The sequence below is a fragment of the Nuphar pumila genome, chromosome 3, assembly GCF_984573655.1.
Source record: "Nuphar pumila chromosome 3, dmNupPumi1.hap1.1, whole genome shotgun sequence".
Taxonomy (NCBI): Eukaryota; Viridiplantae; Streptophyta; class Magnoliopsida; order Nymphaeales; family Nymphaeaceae; genus Nuphar; species Nuphar pumila.
The window spans coordinates 128,092,431-128,119,370 of NC_143251.1; the positions used below are offsets into that span (position 1 = coordinate 128,092,431).

A 26,940-nucleotide genomic window follows, 5' to 3' on the forward strand; every position below is an offset into this window, starting at 1 on the left:
ATGCGGTTTTGCTGTATAAATGTAAAAAAAAATTGTCTAAAAACTTTGACTAAAGTGTTGATTTATACTTAGTTTGATCATGCCGAACACATCCTTTAAGTCAGATTTGGTCAAAACAACCTCGCCCATACCCACGAGGGTAAGCAAAAGCAAACATTCACCAGTTTCTTCTTTATCTAACCGATACGTCCTGCGGGAGAAACCCGCTAAGTTTGTACCGAACCGATACATTCGATTGGCGCCAATTTCCTGCTCTCTCTTTCTCTCTCACCCTGGCGGCGGGAACTTCACTGATGCAGCCGGCGCCATCACCTCCGCTGGAGCCCTAAACCCCTGGGAATCGCGTTTCCCACGAAGTTTCTTTTCCCCACTACAATGGAGTCTAATCAGTCTCCCAAGCGCCTCAAGATCGCTCACAGGTCGACGATTTCTTCCTCCACATCCTCTAGGGCTTTCGACCCTCGATCGGTCCGGAAGAATCCCCAAATTTCTAACGCGCCTTCTTCTTATCCCGTTATGGGTGCAGGGGCGAGGACGATTACGTCCCGGGGAACATCATCGAGATCGAGATTCACAACTTCATGACCTACAACCACCTGAAGTGCAATCCCGGGTCCCGCCTCAACCTCGTCATCGGGCCCAACGGCTCCGGGAAGAGCTCGCTCGTCTGCGCCATCGCTCTCGGTCTTGCCGGAGAACCCCAGGTCTTTCTCCCCCCCCTCTTTCGGTTTGGTTTTTCGCATAGCGCATTGGACTGTTGTTGTTGATGATGATGTTTCCGCGAGGGTGAACTGAATGCGGTTCGTTTCGTAGTTGCTCGGCCGGGCTTCGAGCATCGGTGCCTACGTGAAACGAGGGGAGGAGTCTGGATACATAAAGATCTCCCTGCGTGGTAGCACGCCGGAGGAGAAGATTTGTATAACGCGGAAGATCGATATACACAACAGATCGGATTGGCAGATTAATGGTATCGTGGTTTTCCCACTGCAATGGTTTTAATAGGCCGCTACATTTGAATTTCAAAGGCCCTGCTATTCTTCTTCTTCTTCTCAATTGCAACGTCTGTTTGGATGATTGTTAGTCTGGTTTAGATTGAAATTAGAAACCCTGTCGGTACATACTATTTTATTTGATATGCTGGGAATACAGGGTTGGATTCAAACAAATCCAGGAAAAAGGAAAAATAATATGATGGAAGTTTGCACTATGCTCTTCGATCCATTTCCTAGCCTCTTTCTTTTTTAAACAATTCGATATCTGACATGCTACAAGGGGTGTTCACATGACTCTACGATGTTTGTGTATTTCCAAGCAAAATTCTATCATTGCGTACATGGTTTATGCAAAATTTTCACCATCTTTGAAAATAGAAAGTTGAAATTACCAGCGGCCATTCATTAACTAGAAAAAAAGAAAAGAAAAAACAGTGGCCATTTCTAAAACTCCCATTTAAACATTACCAGAATTAAACTTTTTCTTGACTTCATGTTGTACGGAGGAAAAGATATGGTCGATTAGAGTTAATTCTTATCTTTGCCAAAAAATAGTTATAGGTGATATGCATTTCACGATTTACATGACCATAAAATAGAAAAAGAATGGTCTCTATGGAAATATTGATCATGCCCATTGAAATATATTGGTGATTCATAAATACTGAAAAAAAAAATCCATTCATAGCTGCACTATAGAATTACAGGCCTGAGCCCGTGCTGGTGGTTTGTGGCTCCATGCATGCTTCTTTGCTGTGACAGCTCAGGCAGAAGTCAATAGTAACAGATGGCAAGGGCAAGTTTTGTTGTACACATTTCTTCATGGTCGTTGTTTGGATATTTACATAATTCTGTGAGGCATTTTTGCATCTGAACAGGCCTGTTTTCCTTAAAGTAATGATTTTAACTGAAATCACTAAAGCACAAATCTTGGAGTTACGTGCAATTTTTTCTCCCTTGATGTTGCAAATTCCTCAAGTCTCTAGAGGTATATGATTGGGAGCCAAGTCTTTATCATTCCTTGTCATGTTTCTAACAGTTATTACAAAAGCGGTTCTTGTTATATCTGAGCCACCGATCAATAGCCTTTGGTGGGTTTTTATTTCGTAGAATGATAGGATTCATGGAGCCTCTTGGTGAGCTAATCTGACTGCTGTGCAATGTATCTTTTTCATTACCCTTGTTGAGATATTCGGAAAAACTTCATAAAGATCTTGCTCAAATCTCATGATGGTTTTACCCATGCTGTATAATGACATTCCTTGAAGGCCTGTTGCAATCACTAAGGTATACTTTGTTCAAGTATTGGGACTTGCCAGAGATGCATCTTCCTTTTGTGCAATTTTCCTCAGAAAAGTTGTAAGTAGCATATTTATGGTTTTGATGTCCAGTCACCAACATGCCAAAAGTTTGTCAACGATGGGACTCAAATGCCCAAACAGAAGGAAGAGTTGTATATGGATCCTAATTTTGCCAAAGTATTATGTGTTTTAAAAGACTATTCAGATGTTGCAGTGTGGTTTTGCCAAGAAATAAATAAATCCAGAAGTCTGTCCATTTTAGGGCTCATGAGTAAGCTATTGTTCCATATGTTTGACTTCGTTTGCCCTCTCTTTACTTTTTGCACACACACTTTTAATATAATACAGTGTGATAAGTAATTTTGTCATTGGAGTCAAAGTGGAAGAAGCCATTGAATTGTTCCGTCGTTCTTTTACATCTATAGGATAGAATTGCAAAGGTATGTGAAACACATCACATGGCATGTGGGACCCTTTTGCCTTTTATTAGAGAACTTGATGCCTATTAAAGCAAGAACAAGAAAGGGCTCAAAGAAGAAGATGAGAGAAAGCACAGAAAAACTCCATTAGAACTAAACAATAAAGGGTTACAAGTTACAACAATATATGGAAGCCCTACTCTCACTAACAGACAAAACTGTTGACTTTACAACAAAGAACGAAAAACTATAAGAATACCTCTATAAATAATAAAATGCACAGGAGGAGGGTAGCACACCAACGATGATACATGTGTAACATTTCTCAAAAATGCCTACTGACAAAATTAGCAGATGTTTATTTAAAACCAGATAGCTTTGTGATCATACAATTTGCATATATACTTACATATTTCAGTTATGAAAAATTCTATCAGGTCTGTAATTTGATGCTAAATGGGTCTTCAATTTAGACATGTTAGATATAATGCTTTCATGTGATTTGCTGTGTTTAGGCAAAGCAACACCAAAGAGAGATGCTATTGACATTATTCAGAGATTCAATATCCAAGTGGGCAACTTAACTCAGGTTGCTTCATCTTATGACCCCTAACTTTGTTCTAAGAGCAGTTTTTCGTTAAACTAGCTGTAAATCATTAGACAGTAAGTGTAAGTTTTTCATTCACATTAGCCTTTGATGTGCCCTTTTTTTTACAGAATTTGTGATCATTCATTTGATATGCTTTTATTGAGATGTTAATTGTTTACGAGTACATGAAAAATAATTTCATGAACTGTAGAGATTTGCTATGTTAAATGTTTGCTTTATGCATCCGTTTTCTAAGTTCTTTATGCATCAAAATAAGAATTCATGTTGAATGAGATCCAGTTCATAAGTATTCCTGATAAGTCTATTGATCATGAGGGACTTTCCGCAAGTTAAAATATCAGTGGCTGCTAAAGTACGACTAACATAAAGTTCTAATGTTAGTTACTAGTATGGTGGATCATATATTATATTTGTCAATTGGTGATAGTTTGGTTGAACTATATGAACCGTCATTTCAAAGACCTTTTTGTATCCTACTTGCAAAATTCAGTAGTAGGCATGGTAACAGAAATTGTAGGCTCTTGACAGTTGTGCCCTTATTATGGGCATTTTTTTCGATGCATGGAGGAGCAAAAACTACTGAAAACTAGGTATATCTCTTTTCTACTGAATCCAGAAACAAGATCAGATATTCTTCTGGTTCATCTTCTTTTTTGTGAAACTAATCAAGGCAGTCAATAAGCCATCGAAGGGTTCATATGAAAAAGTGGAATGGTAATCATCATATGAAAAAATGGAATGATAATCATTACTCATTTGGAAGTGTCTCTAGGTCACACAATCCCTTTTAAAAAAGATGAAAACTATAGGAAAAACAAAGGCATAATTTTAAATATCTGCATAGATTGGGCAACTGATAAGCGATGACACCTTGTACACTGATTCCATATGTCTTGAGATGAATCTATAAGTAAGCATTAAACTCCAGCTGTGTTTGAAGCATCTTATGCGTTATCTTCAACAATTGTATTTTTTTTGTTTAACCAGAGCCTGCTTTTAGGCTTTTGTATCTTACATGGGAATTGGTGTATTATTGTTTTAGTGTATATTGTCAACAAAATGTTAAGAAACCCCTTCCCTTTCCTTTTTTGTCCCTGAGATGTTTCATTTTCTAGGTGAAAAACAATATCAAGAGATGACTATTGACTACTGAGAAGTTCCATCTTATTGGGCACTGCTTTGTTGGACATTAACATTGTAATGCATCACAGTTACTATGCTGGGAATGTTCTTATGCTGTCATGTAATTTGGCCTTTTGGCTCTTTCATGTGTTATCTTCTTGACCTTCCTTTAACTCTTGTCAGATCAGGCTTTAGTAGTTCTGTATTTTCTGTTGTAAAATGTAGTCGTTGACATTCGGTCACTGCTGATGATATGCAGTTCTTACCACAAGACAGGGTCTCTGAGTTTGCTAAGTTAAGTCCTGTACAACTTTTAGAAGAAACTGAGAAGGCTGTTGGGGATCCAGAACTTCCAGTTCAACATCGTGCTCTCGTAGATAAAAGTCGAGAACTTAAAAAGCTTGAAGTGGTGAGTTTACTGGTCTCTACATTGCTATTTCTTTAAGTTTATTCCTTATGAAAAGTTGGTGGCTTTTTTGTTGCTGTTTTAATTGAAAGATCTTGCTCAAGAGATTTTTTGGTTCTTCTTCAGACTGTTAAACAAAATAGTGATACTCTAAACCAGCTAAAGGCACTCAATGCAGAACAAGAAAAAGATGTTGAACGTGTGCGACAGAGAGAGCAGCTGCTTGCAAAGGTTGGTTGAATTTTTTGAAATGCATAGTTCTAGGTATTGAAATGTTTTACTTACTGTTTGGCTTCCAATTGCAGGCTGAATCCATGAAAAAGAAACTGCCATGGCTGAAGTATGATGTGAAGAAAGTGGAATACATGGAAGCAAAAGAGCAGGAAAAAGCTGCAAAGCAAAAGCTGGATCAATCCGTTAAAGTTTTAAATGATCTTACCAAACCTATTGAGTATTTCTTCTTCTTCAAGCATGGAACAAAATGATATCTTATTTGCCAAATCTATTATTTCCATACTGCATTTTGTTTACTTATTTGTGCATATAAAGTTATAAACTTACTAATGCAATTTAGGTGTTTTGTTGCTTGATGAGAACATGTTATGGCTTTGATATTCTTATATATGGGGAGCTTATATTATGATCTTGTCACAAAAGTGCGGGTGCAGGTGCAAAAGGTGTGACATGGCAATTTTAAAAATCTTTTTTTCATGTGGGGTTGGGGGGGCATAGAATGCATTTAAATTATACAATTATAATTTTTTAAAATTTTCTTTTAAACTTGAACAATCAGACTTATGGCACATAGGTGAGGGTGTGACACAGGTTCTTTTGGGGTGCAGAGGCACCCGTGTTACCGTGATTATGATTAGTTTGTTACTGGTTAATTGGTTGCAGATGAGATTTGATCTTAAGTAGCATTTTTTTTGGGGGGGGGTAATTTTCTTTTGTTTTTTGCTTTTCTTTTCTTTTTTCCATACCGTTATGGTAGAAATGTTTTAGAAAATGTATCAATTTTTTTCTCCTGCTGCAGCTCTGCCCTTTATGCTTTTTTTTTATTTAAAACATCTACACTTTTTTCATCTCACATGCTATTACTCGGGTGGGGTATGTCTTTACATATAAACACATGGTTCTTCAACAATATTAAATTGCCGAATTCAAACACTAGCTTAAAACCATGTGTGGTAAGTATGAAGATTGATACAAGGTTCTTAGTCACGGTGGGTGTAAAACCCGATTGTTTAAAAAAAATCTTCAGATCCAGGTTGGATCTGACCAGATCTAACCCAGATCCGAATCCGGATCCGTTTGAGCCCCCATGTTTTCTATTTAAACACGGGGGTGGGGTTCTCCTTTTACGCACAGGAGAACCCCTAGCTCCCCCTCTCTTCTGTCGTTGTTCTCTCCCTGGACCCCCGCTCTCTTCGTTTGACCTTCTATCCCTCGGTTTGCTGGTGACCCCCTGCAGGTACACATACCTCTCTCTCTCTCTCTCCCTCTCGCATGGTTTGGCCGGTAGAAGGGCGTTGCCCTCCTGCCATCACCTGTGTTTTCCGTCCAGTTGGCAGGCTGCCCCCTTCCCCGTTCCCTCTCTCGATCCTCTCTTTTCGACAGGGGAGGGGCGCGACCTCTCCCTGTCCCCCCGTCTCTTTGTTTCGGCGGGGGAGGGCGATGCCCTCTCTTTTTGATAGGGGAGGAGCACAACCCCTCCTTGTCTCCCTGTTTTGTCTGGGGAGGGCGATGCCCTCCCTGCCCTCTCTTTTTCGACAGGGGAGGGGCACAACCCCTCCTTGTCTCCCTGTTTCGGCAGGGGAAGGTGATTCCCTCTCTTTTCGACAGGGGAGCCCCCCCTCTCTGTCTCCTTGTTTCGGCAGGGGAGGGTGATGCTCTCTCTGCCTTCTTTTTTCGACAGGGGAGGGCGAGGCCCTCCCTGCTCTCTCTCTCTTTGTGCAGGGAAGTGGCGCTTCCTCCTCCCTATTTTCTTTTAACCAGGGAGGGGTGCCCCTCCCTGTTCAAGCTGGTCGACGGGCGTGGGTGTGCCCCCTGCCACCCTTCCTCTTCTTCTGTCAGGCCGGCGGGCAGGGGCTGCGCCCTTGCCCCCCTTGCTCTTTTCTGTCAGATCGATGGGTAGGGGCACAACTCCTGCCCCCTCTCTTCTTTTTCTGTTGTCGGGCAGGGGCACAACCTTGCCCTCTTTTTTCCTTTTGAGGACGGCGGGCAGGGGTGCAACCCTGCCCTCCCTTTTCGGGTTCAACCCCTCACATGTATCAACACTTGTTTTTTGATAAAGAATCACCATTGTAGCATTTATGCAGTACAATGAACCTTGTAGCGCACTCCATTGGCGCAAGAGACTCTATGTGCGCACCGAGGCACGAGCCACTGATCACCTATGCCCGGAAATGTCAGCGTAGCCGACCTTTTCTGAGGTAGAGAAAAGTTGCACAAAGGACAATGAACAAACTAAATTATGCATATAACATTTAAACTGCTATACACGTTTTTAACTCAAGGACGCAGTTTTGCGATCCCTGTCCTTTCCTTTATGTCATTTACTTTGCCGCCATGCTTTAGTGCATAGGCTACTGCTTACGTATTTATTTAGCCGATGTACGGTTTCGTACCTCACGCACTGCTTACACAATTTATTTGACTTGTTGTGCGGTTTCACACATCAAGTATTGCTTTATGTCATTTACTTTGCCGCTGCGCTATCACGTGCACATGCTACTGCTTACACATTTAAATTCAAGGACGCAGTTTTGTGATCCTTGTCCTCTTTCCTTTATGTCATTTACTTTGTCGCTAGGCTATCATGTGCACAATTTTTGCTTATGCATTTATTTAGCTGTGGTACGGTTTTGTACCACGTGCATTGCTTACATACTTATTTAGCTCGCTGTGCAGTTTCGCATATCTAGTCATGCTTTATACCTTGTCGTCACGCTGTAATATATGTATTACTTCTACATAAATACAACCCTGTGAGATACGCAAGAGCATATCCTATCCTACCTGCTTCTTACTCACTCTTTTTCAAAAGACACGGGTGTTGTGCATGGGCGCTAGAATTTTAAAAAGGGATTCCTTGTGAGAATTCAGCTTTCCAAATACGTAATTTTGCAAAGCAAAGTCTACACGCTTATAGGTTGCAAAATTGCAAATAAGCTTTCCCAAGTCGGCACATATGGGAAAAATATTTTACAACTTCGGTTTGAGAGTTTGATATGACTCAGATAATCCCGGTTGGGGGCATGAGCATATGCTTGGGCGAGGTTCTACTGAGAAACTCATACCCCGTTTATTGCAAACAGTATCACAAGACATGCACAACATGCTGATACTGCGATAACTAGATGAGATGTAAAACCCACGTAAAAAAAAAAAATCGGACCCGGGTCGGGTTGGGACCTGACCCAGGCTCGTTCTCGTTGGGGTTTTAAAACCCGACGCAGGGTGAGGGAAAAACCCTCCCCTGTGCTCCACACCCCACTCGTGCCGCTCCACCCTCCTCGGCATGATAAGGAAACCCCTTGAGGGTTTCCCCGATTGTCGCCTCCCCCGAGCTCTTTAAGAGCATGGCAGGAAGGGAAGGGGGGCACACCTCCCTTCTCTTCTCCTCCTCCTCGCTCTCCTTGCGCCGACGACCCTTCTTGCGAACCCCGACCACACCTCTTTCTCGAGCCCTCCCCGTGCCCTGCGCACGACAACACCGCCGACACCTCTTCCTCCTCTCCTCCCGACGTTGCTGCCTCTCTCCAATCGCCACCACTGACGACCTCGCAAGGGAGCCGACATCGACGACGCCCCCCCCTTCTAGGTACACCCTCTATCTCCTCAGTCTTCTCCTTCTCCGCCTCTCCCATCTCTTCTTCTACCTTCTCCTCTCCCGACAGCCGCAGGCAGGGGCCAAAGGCCTCTGCGTCTCTCTCTCTCTGCTTACCTTCCGACAGGGGCCGAGGGGCCATCGGCCCCTGCCCCTTTTCTTTTAAAACCCAGCAGGGGCCGATGGCCCCTGCCATTTTTTTCCCAAGACCGACAGGGGCCTTTGGCCCCTGGCCTTTTTTCTCCATGAACGACAGGGGCCATTGGCCCCTGCCTCTTCTTTTGAAAGCCGCAGAGGGTCTTTGGCCCCTGCGCTCCCTCTCTCTGCTCATTTTTCCAGCAGGGGCCATCGGCCCCTGCCATTTCTCTTTCTGGTAGGGGCCGATGGCCCCTGCCCCTCTCTTAGTCGTCGAGCAGGGGCCGATGGCCCCTGCCCTTCTTTAAATATCCGGCAGGGGCCGATGGCCCCTGCACCTGTTTCCTTTGGCGGCATGGGTCATTGGACCCTACCTCGTTCTGTTTCTAGTCGGCAGGAACCGTTGATCCCTGCCTTGTTTTGTAGAGAAGCCGAGACCCCAGTCCTTTGTTGCCGTTTTCCCTATTCATTTAAATGCATACTAATAACGTACCTTTGCAGCTTACGCAACATGCCCCGTTCGTGCTCCGCGGCCCGACCCTCGTATTATCCTCACGCGTAGGCGTACGCAGCTACACAACATTCCGAGGTAGGGTAAAGTCGCACAAAGGGCAATAAATGAACCTATTTAAGTTGAAATAATTAAGATGCCCATGCTAGATATGCTTATAGTTATATTGCTTCTGCATTTCGCATTATCTTGTTTGTATGCTCATGGGTGGAGGTACAATTTCATTCTTCGATCATTATTTTGCATAGTTGCTTAGGAGTTTGAGGTGTGGTTTCGTACTTCGTGCAATACCTATGCTCTTGTTTGCTTGCATATATTTTTGCCTGCACGTTTCCTTTGAGTGAGGTACGACTTCGTGTCTCATGTAATACTTATGACCTTATGTGTTTGCCTATCTAAGTGGTCAAGGTATGGTTTTGGTACCTCGTGTGTTACTTATGTACTTTTCGCTCGATGTGCGGCATTGCAAGTCAAGAGTTGCTTGTTGTAATGCTATAATCTGCATATGCTCACGCTTGTGGTAAATATGTACTTACATAAATGTAGTCTTGTGCCTAACCTGATTTATGTTGTTTTCAAAACACTAGAAGTTGTGCTTGTGCATTGCAGTTCTTTAAAAGCGAGTTTCCTTCTGCGAACCCGGTGCTATTCAAAATGTACAACTTTTGCAAAGTATGATTAAGTCTTGCAGGATTTCGAAGTCACATTTGGGTCCTCCCAAGTCCACACACTTGGGAGAAATGTTTTATAACCTCGATTCAAGTTGCGGCTCAATTTGAATAACCCCGATTGGGGGCAAGAGCCTATGATCGAGTGAGGTTTTGTTGAAGGACCCATTCTTCATTTATTAAACTTAGTGTCGCGTGTCGTGCGAATCATGTCGATATTAAGATAAATTTTGGATGCAAGATTGATAGTGATGTGCCTTGTGTGAATGACTCAATGTGGCATTATGGCTTTTAAGGATGAATCATGCCAAATGAGCACTCCTATATTCTTTGGATCGTTATAAAGTTGTGTGTTGGGTGTTCCTTTTGAGAAGCCCACACACCTCCCTTGTTCATTATAGCGTACTTTTAGACATGCACAACATGTTAAGTACTTTGTTGATCGGATGAGAGATCCGAGACGACCTTGCATCATGAAATATGCAAAATATTGTTGAAGTGAATTCAAGACTTATCTTGCCAAACTGTGTTGTATTGATTCTTTTGTAGATAATATCTGTTGGGGTTTCTTTTGTGGAACCATTTCTCTTTCATCGTAGTCGTACTTTGGATAAGTACGATCGTACTTTTTGACAAGTACGTCTTCTTACGTTGCGATGATTGGATGAGTAGGTTGTGGCAACCTCGACGAGTGCAAATAACAAAATGCTAAGATTAGGGGTGGCAATTTCTGACACGACCCGCCAACCAGCCTCTTAGGCGGGTTCGGGTTGGGCTTAAGCCAACCCGTTTAATAAACGGGTCGACCCGCGTAACCCGTTTATTAAACAGGTCGGGTTCGGGTTGGGGGTATGCCAACCCGGCTGACCCGTTTAATAAACGGGTTAGGCGGGTGGGTCAACCCGCCAACCCGCCAACCCGACCCGCCAACCTGCCAATCCGATCCGTCAACCCGCCAACCCGACCCGCCAACCTGACCCACGAACCTGAAAACCCGTTTACCCGACCCAACCCATTTAATAAACGGGTTGGCGGGTCGTGTCGGGTTACCCGTTTATTAAACGGGTCGGGTTCGTGTTTGCCACAGCCGACCCGTTTAATAAACGGGTCGGGTTCGGGTTGAGGTATGCTGACCCGCCAACCCGCCAACCCGACCCGATTGCCACCCCTAGCTAAGATCACCTAAATATGTGATGATTCCGCCTTCACCGGCAAGATACTCGAGTTTGGTCGAAAGACCAGAGTATGTAAAATGGGTCTTCAGTTAATTAACCCTGATGTACTCATTTGAACAGCTGACTCCTGTCTGGAGAGAGGATGGGAAGGTACAAAAACTTCGATGGACAAGCCATTAATGACAGTTACGAGCAAAAGATTCGGCTTCCCCAGTCATCGGAGTTAGGGGAAGGAGACTACCATAATTATCCTAGGTGGTAGCTCTCCATGTTCAGGATGCATCCATTGTTTATGCTGCTTTGGGGACTTCTCTCTTGGTCACCGACCGTCCCCTTAGGTGCAGACTCAGTCAGCTATCCGGGTTATCATAAAATACATAGCAAAATAAACCCCCGGATCAGTCTAGGCTGTTTCTAGAGTCGTGCCTTGTGCGTACCCACTTGGCCAGTTAATATAAAAACATAATTTAAATCCGATTACACAATTTGTTGAGTTATGCACGTATGAAAGCTATAGCATGCAACGGGTTTCAATACTTATGGAATTGGGTGTGTGGTTGATGTAGCATTGTATTTCGCTAGGTAATTTGCTTATGCAGTTCTTTGCTTATAATAGTTAGCCTACTGGTGCCGGTGAAATGCTTGTGGTAATCTTCGCATTGTGCTTGTGATAGTTGTTCCATGAATAAGTTGAAATTAAATTGCTATATAATTGCCTATCTACTTGACATATTGAATTATTTTGCTTAACTATGTTCTATATCGTCCTGTATGTGCACCTACCAATTTTTAGTGAAACTGACCCATTTTATGAGCAGGTGATGTATAGGTGATACACTCTGCGATGACACGATGGCACGATGAGATCAAGATAGAGCTCTTTCCATGACGTTTCGCTCTTGAGGACATGTTGGTAAATTTAGTATGAAGTGTATTTCAAAAATTCTCTTTTAATTAAACCTTGAGTTACTAAAACTGTTTTAGTAAACTTCTTTTTTGTTTCAACAAATATAATGAGTTGCAAAATCCCATGAACAAATTCTCAATTATTGAAACTGCATTTCAAAACCATTTGATTTCAATAGTTGTGCGGGATTCGACAAAGGAAAGTTTACGCTGTAATGCGCTCAAGGTCCATTGACTTGTGGTTTTAAAAATATCATTTTCCGCTGAAGTACTATTTAAACTTTGGTAATCGTATGATTTCAAACCTTTCTAAACTATTCTAAAAGTTATAAGTCCTGGATTTTTGGGGCATTACATGAGAGATCCATGGCGATCTCGTATCATGCAAATTGCACATGGATGAACAAGTGTTTTCAAAGGCTAGATCATGCCAAACTAAATAATATAGTTGTATCATTTCTTTTACGAAACAATGGAGTTGAGATTTCTTTTGAGAAAATCAATACCTATCTTATCGTAGCCGTACTTTTAGAGATGCACGACATGTTAGTACTACAATGATTGGATGAGATGTTTGTGGTAACCTCGAAGCGTGCGAATGACACATTATTGAAATTACATAATGGAGATGATCGCCTTAACAAGCAAGATGATCGAGCTGGTTTGAAAGACAATAGAATGTGTCGTCAGTTAAATAAAACTTAACGCACTCATTCGCCTCTTGTTTCCGTTAAGGGAGAGGATGGATTGGTACAAAAACTCTGATGGACTGGTTGTTAACAACCACCCCTCGGGCAAATGACTCGGTGTCCCTAGTCATCAGAGTTAGGAGACAGGAGTACTAGAGATTATCTTAGGTGATAGTTCCCATGGACTTCTGCAGAAGTTGGATGCATTCGTTGCCACGTATGCCTTTGGAGAATCCTTGCTCGGTCACCGACCGTCCCCTTAAGAGCAGACTCAACTAGTTATTCAGGGTATAAAAAATATATGACATAATAAACCCCCCGATTAGTCTCAGTTGTTTTTATGTTTTGTACCTTTGCGTACTCGCAGGACAACTAATATCGAAACAAAGTTATCTTGCTTATATCACTTGTTAAATTGCGTATCATGTATGAATTAAATGTATATGCTAGAATTGTTCTATAAAAACTGACCCATCTTATAGGTACAAGTGATGATTAGGTTTACGAGACGGGCGATGACGCAATTACAATATGACTCAAAGATCCCACTGTTTTTGCTGGCATTCCGCTTTCTGGATACATTTTGAGTTTTGAATTTTGTATAAGGGTTTTTTCGGGAAGTCCCATTTTGTATAAACTTGATTTTTTCTTGTAATGCATATGGTTTCTAAATGCTGTTACGAAGATACAAATCTTCTTGTAAAATAGAGGTTTTACGCTAATGCGCTCAAGGCTGTCAACTTGTTTTTTTCTCAAAAATTGTTTCACTGATTTCACTAAAACAAAAGCTCTGAATTTTTTTTTTCTAGTCTCTTTCAAGTCATTCTAAAAGTTTACAAGTTCGAAAATTTGGGGCGTTACATTGTGTACACGATACACATTTGTGAGGATAAGACATTTTTTGGATATGAATTGTAGTTTCACGTTCCCTTTTCCTTCAACCATCACAGGATTAGAGTCTCCCATGTAAACTTGATTGTCTTCCCCCACAACATTGTATGTTTTAAACATACTTCGGTCATGACAAATATGATCATGAATACACATACCACCCTTTGTCCATTTGAACCATGAAAGTCGAGCTTACCACAACCACTAAGTTTTCTTCAAGAGCTTCTGCATCTTTACATGATTGATAGAGATTCATTATTTTTTTATGAAGCTATGTCCTCTCCTGATGTTGCATCTTAGAAAAAAGCTATTTATAGTGAAATTGATTCAATTATTGAAAATAAAACTTGGATTTTAGTAGATTTACTACGTGGTTTTAAACCACTTGTAAATGGATTTTCAAAAGGAAGCTTAGAGTTTATGGATTCATTGATAAATTTAGAGCAAGATTAGTAGAAAAAGGTTTTAAACAAAAATCCAAAATTGATTATTTTGATACTTATACCCCAGTTTCAAGAATTACTTCAATTAGAGTACTTATAGCCTTAGCTTCAATTTTTAAGCTTGAAATTCATCGAATGAATGTTAAAGCCACTTTTTTAAATAATAATCTAGAAGAGGATTTACACAAAACAACTTAAAGGTTTTGTAGTTCTTTGTCAAGAAAACAAAGTTTGCAAACTGTTTAAGTTATACAGTTTGAAATAGGCTCCAAAACAATGACATAAAAAATTTGACTAAATAAATTTGGCTTATTCAAACTGAATGTGATCAATAAGACTACTTTTGTTTCTGCTTACTTGCTTGACTTTCTTGAATTATGGCATGCTAGAGGGGGTCATGTACATTTTAGTTCTATTAAGAAAATGAGTAAGTTAGGCTTAATTCCTGTATGCAAGTATGATCATTATATTAAATGTGATGTATACATTCAAGCAAAGTTTTATAAAAAAACCTTTTTATGGAGTGAAAAAAGTTCTAAAATTCGTGAACTCATACACAATGATGTTTGTGATTTGAAAAATACTCCAACTCGTAGGGGTAATCTTTACTTTATAACTTTCATTGATGATTATTCAAAATTTGCTTATGTTTATCTTATGGAAAGCAAAAAGGGTTTTATGAAAAATTCAAAATTTTCAAGGCTGAAATTGAAAATTTTCATAATTATAAAATATCATGTATTAGATTAGATAGAGGCGAAGAATATTTGTCTCATGATTTTATCAAATTTTATAAAAAGCATGGTAGATGAAACACTGCACCTTACACTCCTGAGCACAATGGTGTTGCAAATTGTAAAAATAAACTTTAATTGATATGGTGAATGCAATGCTTATTAGTTCTGGTCTTGATTTTAATTTATATAGAGGGGCTTTACTTAGTACATGTTATATTTTAAATCATGTTCTCTCTCCCTCTCTTCTCTTCTCTCACTGTCGATTAGGGTTTCCTTCTTTCAGTTACTTCTTATGAATTATGGAAAAATAGAAAACCAAATTTAAGTTATCTTAAGGTTTGGAATTGTATTGCTTATGTTTGATTGAATGAACTTAAACAAGCTAAATTAGGACTTAAAACTAGCATGTGTTTTTATTGGCTACTCTCAAAACAACAAAACATATGGATTTATAAACTTAGAAACTAAAGTAATTTGTGAATCCATACAAGCTGAATTTAAAGAAGATCTAACTTTCAAAGATTTGCAAAATCTTTCTTTTCCCAATGCTTCACACCTGTATCCATAAAGCCTATTTTGGAACCTGAGAATCTAGAAATCAGAAAAGTAAGAGAATTAGAAAAACAAAGGATTTTGGAACAGATGAAGATTATTTGGTCATAAGGTTATCCAGTGCAGTTCCTTTTGATTACAAATCATGCTGCAGAGAAGACATAGGACCTAGAAACATATTACAAATGAATCCAATTCAGTTTCTGTTTACACTGTTTTGTTTCATTTAGTAACCTTGAGTCACGTGTAGCTATAAGAAAAGGGAGAGATGATGCATCTATTATTGATTTGAAAACTTGTGCCTATGTCACAAAGATACGGGTATGATCTGATATGAGACTTGAGTTTAATATGTCAGTTCATTTTTTTTTGAAAATTAAGATGCATTGACAGGATTTTTTTTGAAATTTATCAATAAAAAACTATTTTGTAATATTTTAATATATAAAAAATGTTTTTATTGAGATATTATTAAAAAGTATTAAAAAATATTAAGATAATGTCCATACATATAAGAGTACTATCACCCATGACAACCTTTAAATGGCATCTTACTTTGACATAGCTTATGCCATATACACTGCTATGTCCAGCCTATAAACACCAATTATCTAGTGGTGTCCATACACCTATCCAAACATAGGAGAGGTGATGGCCAATTGTAAGTGCAAGAAGCTATGGCATTTGAAGCAGCACTCGGAAGGAGTCATACATGGACTTACGCTATCAATCATTTAGCTATATCTTTCTTATATCTTGTCATTTGCTCAACACTTGTCACTGTGTAAGTTGATGACAAGATAACTGTTTTTGTAGGGAGAAAAAGGAAATGAAAGCAAAGCAAGAGTCGGCATCTAAGAAGGTCAGCAATATTATAAGTCAGAATGCCAAGAAAAGAATGGAGACACTCGAGAGAGAAAACCATTTAGTAAGTCAACTATTCTGCCGTCTACAGTAAACTTTTGGATGCATATAGGTCCAGGCATGTTGGCAGCATTTTAAAGGTTGGGAGGACCAAATTTACTCCAACAGAATACCCGTTCGATTCCAGAGGAAAATGGGTTGGTGAACAATTATCATAGTCCTCCCCACTTACCCTAACTTCCCACATTCCTCGGCGTCCTGCACAAAACTAATGCAATTGGTAAACCTTAAGACCACACTTATCTCTGTTTACTTTTTGCCAAAACGTGCACACTTTGGACATCTAAATAAAAACACTAAAGAATTCAACTTGAACTATAATTACTTCCCTTTCCCCTACCCCCAGTTACCAAGTCCCAAGACCCTTGATTCTTCATCCTGAAACCCTGGATCCAAGGCACCCTTAGGGATTTTCTGTGTTACTGTTTGTATACAGCTTCTTGTTAACAGTTTTCTTACAATGGGCCTTTTGTAGAGTGTACAAGTAAGAGCAAAGTTTGATGATTTGCATGATCTAAGGAAGCGGGAGGAATCTCGACAAACAAAGGTTGCTAAGGCTAAACAAGATCTTGCTGCTGCTGAACAGGAGCTTGCAAAGTTGCCTCCTTTTGAGCCTCCAAAGGAGGAAATTGTATGTTGCAAATGGCCATGATTATGCTTCTCTCTCCAATTTATGTTTTAATGTGCTGAATAGGGGATGACAATAGAGATATTATTTTTCACTACTCTAATAAAGTATGTCACACTGTTGTAGGTCTCCATCCAAGGTGTAAAACTTGATATCTTGAAGTTGTTTTTGGATTTCCATATTCAGAAATTAAAAATTTTCTGTTAATACTTTCACGTTTCACCTATGGAAGTGCATACAGTTTGAATGTCAGTTGCTAGGATTTCTTGGTTCTTGTTCTATCTATTGTCTTTTTTGAAGTTTTATGAAGTCATTCTGTCAAACTGATAATGCTTTCCGTGTATACAAAATAAAACAATTCTATTTTTCCTGAAATATACTGTTCTTCTCTTTGTTGTCTATGGTTATATCATGTCATAATTTTTGTTTCCTAGTTAAGGGCTCCTTATTTTAAACAAAAATGTTGTTTGGGTCCTTCAAACTGTGTTGACATTCTTTGTGGGGCAATGCAACCGAGATCATGATTATTAATGTGCTCAAGAACTCAAGGGTTCAGATAGTGTTACAATTACAGCATGAACTTATATATGTTATTATGGAATGACATCCATCCTTCAGTTAGCAATAATAAAAAAGCCACATATTTATGTGATTTAGAAGAAAAATGTCTTTGGGACAAGAATTGGTTTTGGTTGGTTGATTAACCGAAACAAACATGGTCCATTTTTAGCCAAATCAATTGACTTGAACATATTGTCAATGTTGGAAATTCCTGAATCTCTATATTATTTGGCAAAAGTTTCATTGCCCATTGCCATTGATGGCAGCCCTCATTTATCCAGGCTTGGTACTGGCATTAGTAGGGGCATGTTCTGGCTCATCCTGAATATATTCATGGGTTAAAGTTTGCATCAAAATCCATAAGTTGGCATTAAACATATCATTGATAAATATTTTGCCATTCTCGTCTTTACAAGATGAACATCTGCTTTTTGCTTTTTATATTTGTGGATATGTTTATAAGAACATAATACTGCATAATCAGTGATGGTGGTTTTGTTGCTAAAAAGTATGCTTCTTCTAGCTGCTTTCTTCATGACCTTTTAGATGAAAAAAAACTTGATCATGTACCAATATTTCAAAAAAAAGGATCAAGTTTACATATGACATTATCACCCTGTTATTGCAGTAATCTCATGAGGTTATTTATCCTGATATTGGATAGGGGTGTAACCGGGTCGGGTCTTGTCAGACCCGATTCTGAATCAAGTCTAAAAGTTAAACGCAAACCTGACCCAATCTAATTTGGGTCTGGGTTCTGGTTCCAATGCAGCTAGAATCCGTGGGCCCATATTGGTTAACGGGTTTGGTTATGCATCGGATTGGGTTCGGGTCTGGGTATAACTGAAAAAAGTACTCATATAGGTTAACACAAGGTTGTAAGTATTGTATCATTACCCCGTATCGGTCGGGCCCAAAATAAGATACGTATCGTATAGTTAAAAATTGTAATTCTAAGAGCCACTTCTTCTACATCCAGTGTCGTCGTATCTTCATCTTCTCCTCTAGGTAAGACCTCTTGGATTTTGGATTTGGGAGCCTCCTATATGACACATAATGAATCCTTACTTTTCGATTGCACCAATTCATATTTTTCATGTGTGTCAATCGTCGATGAAACTTCTTTCAATGTGAAAAGTATAGAAAAAAATTTAAATGATTAAAAAAATTTCTTATTCCAAATGTTAAAATTATTTCAAAACTTAATTTAAATCTTTTATCAGTTTCTCAAATCTCTGATCATCGGTGTAAGGTCTTTTTCTCATCTAAGGCTTGTTGGGTGTAGGATCTCTAGTCAGAGAAGCTGATTGGGCAAGGACATAGAAGATGAGAACTTTACCATATGGATTTTTTTATGTCTTCCTAAAGAATCTTTTTGTAACTATGCTAAAGAGGTTGACTTAGACCTTTGGCATAAACGTCTAGGGCATCCAATCCAAAGTATCTCTTTTTCCGTTTTTTGAAAACTCTTGTAAGGAAAAAGACTATATATGTAATGATTGTATACTTGAAAAAATGGAAATGTTACCTTTTGGTTCTAGAACCTATTTATCTAATGAGAATTTTGAATTGGTGCATTCGAATGTGTGGGGTTTCGCTTCCATCATGTCAAAATTGAATTATCATATTATGTTATATTTATAGATGATTTTAGTAGGCATACTTGAATCTACTTCCTTAGATTCAAATTCGAAGTGTTTTTATGTTTTTAAGATTTTCATAATCTTGTAAAAAGTCAATTTAAAACAAATATTAAGGTCTTCTGCTCTGATTTTGGGAGAAAATTTCTTTCAAATGAATTTTAATCTTATCTAAAAACCAATGGTATTTTACACCAAAAATCATGTCCTAGGACTCCTCAACAAAATAAAATTGTCGAGAGAAAACATCATCATATTGTTGAAACTACTAGAACTTTACTTATTTTGAAAGGAGTTTCAAAAAGGTTTTGGGCCGAAGCCGCTCTCATCGCGGTGTATTTAATAAATAAAATGCCTCCTCAAATCTTAGAAAACAAGTCTCCAATTGGAAAGCTTTTTAAAACTATTCCTGATTTGGAAAGATTAAGGGTTTTTAGATGTAAATGCTTTGTGCTCCTTGAAAAACACGATAAACTCTCTCCCAAAGCTATTAAATGTGTATTTTTTTTGGATATGCTAGTAACAAAAAAGGCTATCGGTGCTATGATTTAAAAAATGACAAACTTTATGTGTCTAGGAATGTTACTTTTCTTTAAAAAGAAAAAAAATTGATCTTGAAAAACCTAAGTAAGAATTCAAGTATGTTTTTTTGTTTGACTTATTGCCTAAGTCAAATGTTGAGATTGATGATTGTGAAAATAATGATAATGAAGTTATTGATAATACTGAAACAAGGGATGAATCGAGCAATGGAGGAAAACCTACTTATGATCTTATACATTACTTTAGACCTGGTAATGGAGAGAATTCATGTGCACTTGAGAAATATAGTCAACCGCTTGAAATAGAGGAACCTAGTTTTAGAAGATCATAACGAATATCTAGAACCCCAAGTAGGTTTGTTTCATATGAATAATTTTCTCCCAATTATAGGGCATGTCTTCTAGCCATTCATATCATGAGCCATCCAATTATAGAGAAGATAAAAACATCAAAGAATGGATTGGAGCTATGAACTTAGAATTAGATACATTACATAAAGCCAATACTTTAAAAATCCAACATCTTCTCAAGGGAAAGAGGACAATAAGATGTAGATGGGTTTTTAAGATCAAAACAAAGAGTGATGGATTCCTAAAAAGATACAAAGCTAGATTGGTTGCAAAAGGGCATTCCTAGGAATATGGTATACACTATGAAGAAACCTTTACCTCAGTAGCTCGTATGACCGCCATTAGGACTGTAGTTGCTGTAGCATCCATTAAAAATTAGCTTATATATCAATTAGATGTTAAGAATGCTTTTTTGAAAGAAAATTTGAATGAAGAAGTCTACATGGATCCTCCCCTTGGTCTAAATATTGAAAAATGTATGGTTCTCCACCTTTGTAAAACTTTATATGGGCTTAAACAAACCCCTAAAGCATGTTGTGATCGATTAAGTAGGACTATGTTACATTTTGGATTTAAATCATGTTATACCTACATTGCTCTTTTTATAAGATTTATAGGTTCTACGATTGTCATTTTGCTCCTATATGTTGATAATATGATCATCACTGAAAGTGATAAGAAGGGAGTTGAAGAAATTAAAATGATTGAAGTAGCCTATTCACCAAGAGGATATATCTTCTATCAAAAAAAGTTTGCAGCGGATATTGTTGCACGTTCGGGGATCACAAATGAGAAATCTACTACCACTCCTGAAGTGATTAATACCAAAATGAGAGCTGAAGAAAAAGTCTAATTGGATGATCTAACTCCTTATAAGCAACTTATTACATCACTAATGTATTTGTCTATTACTAGACCAGATATTGCTGATGCAGTTCCTACTGCAAGTTAATTGCAGCATGTGCCTGGTTCAGTTCACATGAGTGTTGTGTTGAGAATAGTTTGATATATTAAAAGCACTATATCTAAAGGGCTATTCTTATCATCTTCCTCGTTATTAAATCTTATTGATATACTGATTATGATTGGAGAGGATATCTCAATAACCAACACTCAACTACAAGTTTTTGTGTATTTTTAGTTGATTCCCTTATACCTTGGAGGTGTAAAAGGCAATAGAAGGTATCGTTGCCCTTCACAGAAGCTGAATATAGGGCAATGAATACAACACTAACCGAGGTCGTGTGGCTGCAATCATTACTTACCGATATGGGAGTTGATGTCTCAGAACCTTTAAAGTTATGCTGTGATAGCAATAGTGCCATATATGTAGCCAACAATCATACATTCTATGAATGAATGAAGCACATCAAAATGGATTGTCACTACGTTCGAGAAGAACACTTGAAGGAGACAATTGGTTTACCATATATACCGTTCAAATTTCAGATTCCGGACTTCTTCACCAAGGCTCTTTCTCTACCACAATTTCTTTTTCTTTTTAACAAACTTTCAGTGATCTCTCCATAAGTTTGAGGGGGAGTGTTAATATATATGTATATATATATTAGAGGCTTTTTGGTCATTTCACATCATGTAATAGGGACAACCTAGTAGGGGCTGTTAAGATAAGTCAACCACTTTAAAGTTTATTTATTCTTAAGGCTGTTTTTGGTATTTTATAAATAATGAGGGACCCTAATGTAAATTTACTCTTTTGGCTAATCTCTATTTAAACTAAAAGAGATTAGACCTAATTAAGTTTCTAAGGTCTTTCTCTCTCTCTCTCGTTTCTGAGTATTCTATTAGTTTTTTATCTACAGGGGTTGTATGGACTTTTTAGGGTCTTTATTTTCTGTATTTTTATTTTTTGACTCTTACAATCAATATGACAATTGGAGTAGTCTAACTAGCTCTTGGTGTAAGACCCACATTTTTTGCAAAAAAAAAAACTGGACCCAGGTCGAATCCGGATCTGACCCGGTTTACTCGCCCCTCCCCCGTGCCTTTATAAACACCCCTGGGGGGGGGATCTTTAAAGGGGAAAATACAGACCCCCTGCGTCTCCCGCCTCTACACCCCTTAACTCTCTCTGCCTGACGCCCCCTCCCTCTCCGACGACCCCGAGCACACCCTCTTCGTCGCTCTTTCCCCCGATACCCTCCTTCCCGGACACCCTCGCTCCCTGTCCCTTTTCCTTTTTTTGGCTACCTGTCGTCGGTAGGCCTACTGCCTCCCCCCCCTCGACTGTTCCTCATCCCCCTCCCTCGTCCTCTTCTGTTCGCCGGTGGCCTCACCCGATGCTCTCTCGAGCTCCCTCAGTCACCCGATCCTCCCTCCTCGTCGCCCGATGCCTCCCCTGCGAAGCACCGAGCCCCTCGCCTCTCTCGACCTCGACTCACCAGAGCCCTTTTGTTCGAGCTCTCATCGCTCTCCCGCTCTGTCTCTTTCCCTCCGAGCTCCCCCTGTCGGAGCCCAGCGTCAATGACACATCCCCGACAACACCCTCCTCTCAGGTAACTCCTCACCCCTCTCTCTCAGTCTTCTTCGTCTTCTGTCTTCTTCTTTCTCCCTCCGTTACAGAGGATGGGAGGGCTCCTCTGTCCTCCCCCTCTCTCGCTCTGTATTAGGCTTGCAGGGGAGGGTTACTGCCACCTTCCCTGCTCCGTCTCTCTTTATCTTTGTTTCGCCGTTTTTGGTCGGTAGGAGGGCGCTGCCCTCTTGCCGTTGCCTGTTTTTCGGCTGGCAGGGGGCATCGCTCCCTGCCACCCCTGCTCTCTCCTCTCTCCGTCACTCTCTGTTTTCTTCTGGTGAGGGTGCCAGTAGAAGGTTGCCGACCTCCTGGCTCACCCTATCTCAGTTTCTACATTGCAGGGGAGGGACGCTACCCCTCCCTGCGTTTCTCTGCCTTTTAACAGGAGGGATGCCCCCTCCCTGCTCTCTGTCTTTTAGCAGGGGAGGGACGCCCCCTCCCTGCACTCTGCCTTTTAGCAGGGAAGGGACGTCCCCTTCCTGCTCTATGTCTTTTAGCAGGGGAGGGATGCCCCCTTCGTGCTCTCTATCTTTTAGCAGGGGAGGGACGCCCCCTCCCTGCTTCTTTTTAGCCAGGGAGGGGTGCCCCCTCCCTGTTCCTGGGTTGGGGCCAGGCTCGGCCTGCTAGCCGAGCCCACCCCCACCCTCTCTGTTTTCAGCTGGGGATGGGGCTCGACCTAGTAGCTGATCCCACCCAGCTCCTGTGTTCCCTGGATAGGCTCGGGCTCGGCCGAGTAGCCCAGCCCAGCTGCCCCTTCCTCTTTTTTTCTTTTTTTTTTCAGATCGACGGGCAGGGGTTGCGCTCCTGCCCCCTTCTTTTTCTTCGGATAGGACGGCGGGCAGGGGCTGCGCCCTTGCCCCTTCTTTCTTTGTTGATCGGTGGGCAGGGGTTGCTCCCTTGCCCCTTCATCTTTTCATCTGTTGATTGGCAGGCAGGGACGTAACCCTGCCCTATTCGGGGTCTCGACCTCCTTTCTTTAATTGAAGCATTTGAGTTTAGCTTGTATGATTCTCATATTTTTCTTTCGCAGCTTGCGAAACGGATCCCACTCGTGCCCCATGGCCCGAGAAGTGCATTGCTTACACTCGAAGACGTTCGCAATACCGCAACTCCCTAAGGTAGGGAAAAATTGCATAAAGGACAATGGACGAACTTAAATTAAGCAATTAAAACCTAAAATGAGAAAAGAAATAACTAAGGACAATATATATGTATACATATATTTATATATGTATGCATTAACTCAAGGATGGGGTTTCACGATCCTTGTCCTTTTACTTTCCTATCTTTATTGTTTTTTGTCGCCGCCGCGCTTAATGTGTCTAGGCTTTTCTTTCTGCATTTACTTTCTTGTCTTTTACTGCTTTCGGTTGCCGCCGCGCTTTATGTGCCCAAACTTTTACTTTTGCATTTACGTTCTGTCTTTACTTTGCCGTCGCGTTTTATGTGCCCGGACTTTTACTTTTGCATTTACTTTCTGTCTTTACTTTGTCGCCGCGCTTTATGTACCCAAACTTTCACTTTCGCGTCTACTTTCTGTCTGTAATTTTGTTGTCGTGCTTTAGCGCACAGGTTATTTGCTTTACACATTTACTTGTTTACACATTTATTTAGCCGAGGTATGGTTTTGTACCTTGCACATTGCTTATGCATTTATTTGCTTGTGTATTTTTATACCTTGTGTTTTGCTTACACATTTTTATGTTCATTAAGCAATTTTGCACTTTGGGGATTTTTAGGCGTAAACCCATTTTTGAAATGCATAGTTTTACAAAGCAAATTTTGAAAGTCTTTTGCGATATAGCAGCTAGATCTCCCAAATCATATATTTGGGAGATGTATTTTACAACTTCGGTTCGTGTATCCGATACGACTCAGATAATCCCGATCAGGGACACGAACTTGTGTTTTGAGGTGATTCCTATGAAAAACCCTTATCTCGTTCATCGAGACCAGTATCACGAGGTATGCGCAACATACAGATACTGCGATAAACGAACGAGAGATCCGTGGCAATCTCGCCTCGTACGAGTTGCACACTGCTGTACTCACGGTGTGAAAGATAAATCATGTTCAAAATAAGATTTTTGGTTCAACATATTCTAAGTATGCTCTTTTTTCAAAAGATGCGGGTTTGCGCATGTGTATTAAAATTCTTAAAGAGGATTTCTTTTCGTGAGTCTAGCTTTTCAAATAAACAGTTTTGCAAAGCAAAGTCTTAGAGTCTTTTGATTTCGAAATACCAGTCAAGTCTTCCTAATCGACGTATTTGGGAATAGTGTTTTTGCTACTTCTGTTGTGTTATGATACAACTCAGATAACCCCGTTTAGGGGCATGGACATGGGTTTGGGCGAGGTTTCTGTTGAGAAACCTTGCACCATTACTGATATTGCTTTCAATTTTTTCGCAAAACGTTATAGGTCTTGGATTTTGGGGTGTTACACTTGGACTGTTCCCAACAATCATATCAACTGTCAATATGACTTTTGTACTGTTCCCAACATACATATTTATGGTCGTTGGAGGCAATTCAACTACTATCTGGGCTGCCTCCTTTTTTCTCTCCTCTTTGGCTCTATAAATAGAGCTCTCCCTTGTATGAATATATGCTTTTCTAAGCATTGTTGTGGTTCAATACATTTTATATTTTTACATTGTGTTTTCTTTGTGACTTGTGTTTAATGATTATCTCCTTTGTTGAGATTGTGATTGACCCATTAGTAGCCCTATTATAATTGTGCTCTCTTGCAACCCTTAGTGGCATTCTATTGTATTTGTATTGTTTCATTTCAACAATACGGTACAATACAACATTTAACGGGTTTAGGTTTCAACTCAGGCCTTGATATGATCGGCATTATAGACCTAATTACCTGCTGATAAAAAATATGTAAATTGATGGAATCAACTGTTTATTAAGAAGATTATATGGCAACAAAATAGAAGCTTAATAACTAATCTAAATAATGTCAAAATCTGAATATAAAAAGAAAATATCCATGCCAACCAAACATTTTAAGTTGAAACAAAAAAAACAATGCTATATCATATTCAAACTGTATCAAATTCAATGAGTTCTTGAGTATAATTCTAGGATTCGCTTCAATCCGACGATTTCCACCACAAAAGGGCAATAGGAAGTATATGCAAAAACAAATTAAAGTTTAGATTACTAAAATGCAATGCCTATTAATTTTAAGTTTATCAACATCTTTAAATGTCTATTTTAATATATAATATTTACCAATTAGGCAGATGGATTGGGTATGAAGAGGGTTTAGGTATATAGTCGGGTCGTATACGGGTACATAATTGAGTCAGGTTCGGATTTAAAATATGGAGAACCATTTGGTTTTGGGTCCATAATCGGCTCGGGTCCATTCGGGTTTGGATCTTCATTTACAGTACCCAAGACTGACCCACTTTCACTATGGGTCTATATTTTGGACCCGACCCAAATTCACAGGTCCACTAATATCTGTTCGGGTGGGGTATACCCGACCCAGTTACACCCCTAATATTGGACCATGACTTTAACTGTATTTTCTTTCTTAAATATTTTGAGATTCTCCTAAGCTTTTTCTAGAAAATGAATTTCCTAAATGTTTTTCAAGATACTCCCTCACCAATAAGTTCCTGGGTGTAACATTTGTGCAATTTTTTTAATTGTTCACTGCATGTGGAGATTCGCCTGCTTGATTCAATTCAGGGTCACTAGTTCATCTGGTTTAACATAGTGTACTTCGTGCTCCTCTATATCTGATCCTTGTTGGTTCATTGAAATTGCAGTGGTGGCATGCATGCTCATATGATTTTACTTGTAGTGAGCTGATCCTAGGCACTTGTATGCTAAACAAACAATCATTGATGAAAAAAAACAATCTTCAAACACATGCAGTGAAAGCCATTGTTGGCGTTCCTTATCCTTTTTTTTGTCAATGTGATTGTTCAACAAATTATTGACGTGCTCTTCTGTTTAGGAAACATTAGGCTCCCAAATAGTGGAGTTTGAGATGTCTGCAAATCAGAAGAGGTTGCAGAGGAATGAAAAAGAAAATGCATTAAATCAAAAGAGAGGTTCTTTAAAGCAGTGTGTTAGTAGGTTGTGATTTGTTTGTTTTGATCAGTGTGTATCTCATTTTCTCTATGCTTTTTCGGCTATACTTAATTTTGATAGTAATATGAGTTGTTTGCCACTGTGTGAAGGCTGAATGAGATGGAAAATACAAATAACAAACTTTTACAAGCATTGCGTAATTCTGGTGCTGAAAAAATATTTGATGCCTATGATTGGTTACAAAGACATCGGCATGAATTAAGGAGAGATGTTTATGGCCCTGTCCTTCTTGAGGTAGTTGTGTTGAGCTCAGAAGT

The 26,940-nt window shown here is 39.7% G+C and overlaps 1 protein-coding gene across 1 annotated transcript in view; it reads left to right on the forward strand.

Moving 5' to 3' along the window:
* Positions 1 to 237: 237 nt before the first annotated feature.
* Positions 238 to 26,940, forward strand: part of SMC5 (structural maintenance of chromosomes 5) — an 89,161-nt gene continuing 62,458 nt past the window's right edge. Inside the window, exons 1-11 of the mRNA XM_090000038.1 lie at positions 238 to 419; positions 527 to 704; positions 814 to 967; positions 3,228 to 3,301; positions 4,704 to 4,853; positions 4,977 to 5,081; positions 5,156 to 5,301; positions 16,203 to 16,314; positions 16,786 to 16,941; positions 26,547 to 26,668; positions 26,773 to 26,917. Coding sequence (XP_089856164.1) covers positions 376 to 419; positions 527 to 704; positions 814 to 967; positions 3,228 to 3,301; positions 4,704 to 4,853; positions 4,977 to 5,081; positions 5,156 to 5,301; positions 16,203 to 16,314; positions 16,786 to 16,941; positions 26,547 to 26,668; positions 26,773 to 26,917 — 1,386 coding nt within the window. The 5' untranslated portion in view covers positions 238 to 375. The remainder of the gene's footprint in view (positions 420 to 526; positions 705 to 813; positions 968 to 3,227; positions 3,302 to 4,703; positions 4,854 to 4,976; positions 5,082 to 5,155; positions 5,302 to 16,202; positions 16,315 to 16,785; positions 16,942 to 26,546; positions 26,669 to 26,772; positions 26,918 to 26,940) is intronic.